This window comes from Populus nigra, chromosome 8 (assembly GCF_951802175.1).
Source record: "Populus nigra chromosome 8, ddPopNigr1.1, whole genome shotgun sequence".
NCBI lineage: Eukaryota > Viridiplantae > Streptophyta > Magnoliopsida > Malpighiales > Salicaceae > Populus > Populus nigra.
This window is the reverse complement of record NC_084859.1, coordinates 16,845,748-16,852,259: the sequence shown is the minus strand read 5'-3', so window position 1 is coordinate 16,852,259 and position 6,512 is coordinate 16,845,748. Positions and strand designations below refer to the sequence as shown.

Genomic DNA, 6,512 nt, shown 5'->3' with positions numbered 1-6,512 from the left:
TTTAACCAAACCCCCGTTTGGAAAGCAATGCTGAAAGAAGGGGACAGGGTTAGCTGGGAATCTGAAGGAAAGATGAATGGATCGCATGAAGGCCATCTAAGAGTAACGAGTTTGATAAAGGAACTCAACCCATCCATAGTATATTTATTATCTAGGCTGGCTATACTGTTGCGAGTAACAGTAGCTTACAGCTCCTCTCGCTAAATGTTTAAACCTGTACCTAAATGATCATGCCCTCAATTCGTCTCCTATAAAACACATAATAGGTAAAGAGAAGCTTGTCCGTAGCTACTGGAAAGAAAACATAAAGACACAGGTATGCAAAGTTGCAAACAACCATAGGACTCATCATAAATTTGCCTATAATTCGTCTTTTATAATAGTTTCAAAAGCTTTTTCATGGATGATGGGAGGAAATTAGACATATAACAGCTGCCTGGGGAGAGAAATCTGTTCTTAACAGGTTAACTTATTCCCTGAAGTAAGAAATTCCTGTACTGCGGCCAAGTCAGGAAGCACAGTTGCACCAGATTTTTTCCACTCCACCGCATCAGGTGTCTTAAACCTATCCAGCAGCAATGCTTGCATCCCCACACTCTTTGCTGGCAAGTAGTCCTTGCGCATGCTATCCCCGATGTGCAGAGTTACTTCTGGTGCAATTGGTGCAATTTTTCCAGCCCTCTCAAGGGCAATCTTATAAATCCTCGGGTCTGGTTTCTCCACCCCTTCTAGACCGGAGAATACACCAAAGTCCCACTCGGATCCCTGATTTTCCAAAATTATATTCACATTAGATTTCTTGAGCTCAGCATGGACAACGCGTAAAAGCATGAGTAGGTTTTGGTAATACAAAGGATGAAAACTCACATGCATGCATGCTATAGCTTTCACAGTGATCTTTGGTGCAATTAAGAAAACACCATGAAACCGGATGAAGTCTAAAGTTAACTATAGTTGGACTGTAATAACAAATTAATACCATAACTATCCTTTTCTTTTTCTTTTGTTGCGAAGATAGCATTCTGTTTACCTGCTCCAAACCCAAGGCTGGAAGAATCACATCCTGATAACGGTATTCAGCATTACTAACAAGCCCAACAAGAAGACCCTCTCCACGAGCCCATCGAAGGAAAGGTTGGGAGTCTGGAAAAACACTATAAGGTGCAGATGAACCAAAGGATGCATATATACGCCTAAAGATCTTCTCAAATGTCTCTTCATCATAATCATATCCAGCCTGCCAGACAAAAAGAAAAGAAAAGAAAAGATTCGCATCTGTCCATGCATGCACATATATAAATAGCTAGACTATAAGATGAGGAAAAAACTGCACGTATCATGACTCTATCACCTGCATTTATAGTTAACAATACTTTCCAAAATGGCCCACCAATAAGGTTCCATGTGGAATGCCAGATTTTTTTGTCCATTAGGTTCCGTGTGGTACTTTTAATCCCTCGTTGTTCTATTATATGAACAAGGTTAACCCACTTGCATAGTGATTTGGCCCTCTATTTTTCAATATTGCAATGTCATTGAATACCAGATGCAATGAAGAGGCCACTTTCATCATGCGAGCACATCCAGCATGTTAACATTAAATAACAGTACTGCCTTTACAGCATCTGAGGTTCTACAATTCAGAAGAGCTCGTTAAGAGAGACACAGCTTACAAACAAAGAATCCCTAAATGCATACCTTGATGAAAGAATTTCTCACACATGTTTTCCACCAGACAATAGTAGGCAATTTTGCAGCATGCCCAAAACATGGGTACTTTTTGGCCATTTCTGTGTATGCAAGTTTGAAGCCCTCATGCATACGTTTGTAGTCAGGGCATGGCAGGCCAACGGATTTTGCTGCCATACAATAGTAGTCACCAAGCTCACCTTTGTAAGCTATGAGTGTACCAGTGACATCCACAGTGATGCAGCGTAATTTTGACAGCAGAGACATTGCAAAGGGGGCTTCAGAAAAATGAAAAATATCAAAGTTCCTAATGGGGGGAATTCAATTTTCTCATCAATATAAATAGTATCCTAAAGGCAATGGATGGCGTCCCAGATCAAGCAGTTCCTTCAATAGATCACACGAGTCCTGGATCTGCATAATTGACAAGAATAGGTTATGTGATGCTAACTTCAACAAATAATCATAATTGAATAAATGCCATCAGCATAGTAGTCAATACATAAAGAACACAGCAAGTTGATTCTCCACTGATAATAAAACATTTAGTGAACATCATTTTATCAAAATAAATATTTTCGAAAACTAGTTGTTTGAACATTAGGCATGTTAAAAAGGCAAATTCCAATCAAGCACTTGAGCTATTTCTAATGGACAGTTCACAGCTAACAGAGTATAGAGACACACATGTCCGCTATGATTTAAATTGCATTTGAAGTCCGCAATCTCAAGAAGTTGACACAGATCAATTGAAATTTAAGAAAACATGAGCAGAGCATGTAATATGGATGTAGGCTGTTTGCTTCATTATGACATTTATCGAATAGTTACTTGACATGTAGGCCGTTTGCTTCATTATGACATTTATCCAAGAGTTACTACTAGCATGGAGGAAGCCAATAACTGATTTGATAAGGTTTGATCAAGCAACGAAAAGAGGCATGCCTAGTAATACAAGTAGAATCCAGAAGAGGTGAGGTCTGGAAGCTAAATAGCTTAGATTTAGTAATTCCACCTATAAAGTGAATAATATGTGAGCAAACACTAACCAATTGGGTACCATTACAATGAGGTTTGAAAGGAAAGCTTGAAATTTGAGCCATTATTTTAAAGAGGCCCCTAGCAAAATTTATGGGTTAGTGGGAAGTATGGGGGTGTTGCCAAATAGGTTGGATGACCTAATTTTTGCAATTGGAAGAAACACTAATTTGACATGAAAAGAGTGAGGAGAGATGGTTCGTTCTAGGGAAACAAAGACCCCAACAATACACTAACCTAATAACAATATTCAGCTGCCTTTATTTGATGATAAAGGCTACATTTTGTAGTGGTAAAGCTAAATATTTCCTACTGAATTAAGCCACTAGAGTACAGGACTCCCTACTTAAACTGGCCTGTAAGAAAAAGACTTACTGAAACTACTTTCTGAGCCTACAAACTAGGAGCATATCAAGAGCAACAGATAATTCTAAAACTAAAACAGCTTGCAGCAACTTGCCACATAATAGTGGTTGTAGGTGACATTCTGTCCTTCATACTGCAGGCATAGTAAAATTGAGGAAAAGGGTTCATACCATGGCTGAATGGTTCATTGATAGAAAAGCACCAAATACTGCCAATCAATTGATCCAAGATAAACACAAAATGGTCCCATGCATAAGCATCAAGAAGACTCCTAGGCAGCCTACAAGGAGGCGGGTACAGATTATAAAGGCTTTTCATTCTTACTGATTGAGCAGGAGGAGAATCTCCTTGGTGCAACTTCATCAATTAGATCTTCTTAATTTATTGTTTTCTAGATTAAGTTGACAAACTATTTTTCACTAATATCAATCGATGAAACCCTAAAGCACAGAGTCAATTGTATGATTATTGAATTTGACCAAGGAACATCCATTCTATATTCCTCTCTCAAGGAGCTCTAAAATTGCAATTGTTATAAGAAACTTCTTGTCATTTTTTTTTGTCCTGCATTCAAATCAACATGCATATTCAATTTTTCCCCAACTATTTATATTGATTTTTCTCCAGAAACCATGGAAAACAAATTCTTCTTCACTTTGTATTGTTGCAAGACCACAAAGCCATATTCAATTATAAACCAACATATTCTATCCAAGCCCAGAAACTCTAGAAGAACAACATATAAACTTTCCATACCAAAACACCTTAATGAAACTGCATTTGTAATGCGCATTTCATAGACCCTCAGTTTCCGGATGAATGTCCAAAATTAAGACAAAAACCCCAGAAATCAGAATCTTTCCACCGTTTCTTTATGAAAAAACTCCTCGTGTTATGCATGTCCAGCCAAAATTTGAGGAGCTTGTCCAAAAGTCAGAAAAATGTTGCTCTATGAACTGACTAAATAAACTCTCACTCACCATGACAACTGAGCAAATCTAAGATCAACGCTTTAATCATTATTTTCTTCTTCCTTTTTTGTGAAGTCTAAAACTTCTATCACCAGGTTGAATTAGATAGGCATAAAATGGGTTCCTTAATAGTCTCTAAGATTGTGAAACACATTAACACATGCTCATAGCGGGAATAAAAAAAAACTACATCCGGCCCAAAGAACTCATCAACTAAGCAAGCCATTGCATCACACAAAAGCAAGAGACATAGAGAGAGGAATCACTAGCCAAATCCAATTCAATATCACCCCAGATGTATCGTGCTTAGCAAATGTACATGACCCACTGTCAAATCTAACCCGTTCCCTTAATTTTCTTTAATTTAAACATTGTATTAGCAAGATCATGCATTTGACAGATAAAAAGAAGTAATATATGAAGGAAATGGATTCCTCTTTTCTTTATATATATAAAAGAAGAGGAAGTCAAGTTGTATAGACATGCGAAGGAGTAGCCAAAAAAAATATTGAAAAAAGAAAACCCATTAAGCAAGAAGGGAAAGTAGACATACCCAGAAGCCGAAATGAAAAGGAATCTGAGTTTTGCTTCTTGCAAATCAAATCACCAATGGTTTTTTTTTTTAAAAAAAAACTTTCAAGTTGTACTATAATCTTGAGCTCCAAACTGGACTCCCTGCTCTTACAAGAAACAAACAGGTCTTGGAACACACCCACCTGAACCCTCTCTCTTTTCCATGTATGTACATATATACATGTGCAAGTGCTTATATTTATCAATGGCAAGACAGTTGAGTTCTCTGAGAGAGAGAAGGGGGGGGAGGACAGAGTCGTCTTTGTAGTTCACATTAACGTATTTAAGAAAATATGATTCTGCTGTGAAAGGTTTTTCTTTTATTTTTTCTTCTTGTGTCACGTCCCTTGATGTTAGGTATTATTTTGTTTTGGTCCCCTTTCCCTTTTTCCCATTTCGCCGCATCTCTTTTGCTCTAATTATATTACTCGTACCCCTTAATACAGGAGGGTGGGACTGAAAAGAAAAGGAAAAAAGAAAACTAGAGTAGCAGCTATAATTGAGTAGGGGTATCAAGCGTAAATAAACCAAAAACTGAGGAGCTGCATGACAAGATTTCCAAGGATCGTAAAGTGGGTCGCAGAAAACCATGGACAGTTAGCCTGTGGTATTGCTAACTGAAGGCGAACAGCTCACGTGCGTTAATTGTCTCTGGTCTAGGAGCCAAAAATACAATGAGCTGATTTTCTAGCTGCTTAATTTCCCCCTGTTTTGAGAAAGTTGCGTAGCGTAAAACTTAACCTACAATTAATATTATATTTTTTTATTTTTAAAAATTTATTTTTCACATCATTACATCACAACTTAAAAAAAATTAATTTGAAAAAAACAAAAAACTTACAAAGTACTTATTCAATGCAAAATGAAATACACATCTCACCCACTCATAGAACATAACGAGAGGGGATGAACAAGTATGTTGTCCGGGGGAGGATAACAAAGAAAAATAAACACAGTCAACTTTATTGTTAAATGGGATTCATGGTTTTAACATTCAACTTTATATATTACATTTTCTAATATCTATCTATTTGATTTTAATGTGAATTAATGGATCTAACAACACGTGAGTGCGCGTGCGTGTATAGAGTGGTAAGAATATAATTTTGATGTGTTTTAAAAATAAGGGTAGCAATATCCTTGTAAAAACTATTATTTATTATCATTAATAATGAAATTTGAATATGTAATACTTTGGTGGTATTAGGATAGTGTATTGTTGGAGGTTTTGTTTGCCTAGAACCAACCATATCTCCTCACTCTCACTAACCTCTTTAGCAACACTCCATGCTTCCCGCTAACCAAGAAATTTTGCTAGGGACCTCTTTACAATAATGGCTCAAATTTCAAGCTAATACACGAGCCTATTGGCTACCATTACAACGAGGTTTGAAAGGAAAGCTTGAGATTTGAGCAAACTGATTTGTTATCATGAATAAAAAAAAAGTTTGTAAATACCAAACCTTTTTCTGTACAATAAGTTTGTGTTTTATGGCCTTACTCTTACATATGACATAAATTATGAATGAATATATATATTTTTTTACAGAATATTAAGTAAAATACTCTCTATACAGAGTTGATTTAAGAAATTATATATATATTTTTTATCAGTACTGATGGAGGAATACCTATAATACCTAGCTTCTACTATTTTGTGATTCGAAAGCGCATATATACATACATACATATATATATACATACATACATATATATATAATCTTACTTTAATGACACGCATTATAATCCATGACCAAAGTTCAAACGTATTAATTCAATAATAATTTTATTATCAAAATAAGCAAATTATAGATGGTTTCAATAAACACTGTTGACATCGAGATTATGTACCTGACAACTTCTTTTGGCGAAGTG

At 36.2% G+C, this 6,512-nt stretch overlaps 1 protein-coding gene across 1 annotated transcript; it reads right to left on the bottom strand.

Moving 5' to 3' along the window:
• Nucleotides 1-326: 326 nt before the first annotated feature.
• Nucleotides 327-4,927, bottom strand: LOC133700415 (uncharacterized). Its single transcript, XM_062123932.1, has 4 exons — nucleotides 4,618-4,927; nucleotides 1,699-2,103; nucleotides 1,031-1,237; nucleotides 327-765 (listed from the first exon to the last, which is right to left on the bottom strand). The coding sequence occupies exons 2-4, from the start codon at nucleotides 1,954-1,956 to the stop codon at nucleotides 457-459; spliced, it is 774 nt and encodes a 257-aa protein (XP_061979916.1). The 5' UTR covers nucleotides 1,957-2,103; nucleotides 4,618-4,927; the 3' UTR covers nucleotides 327-456.
• Between the last annotated feature and the right edge of the window lie 1,585 nt (nucleotides 4,928-6,512).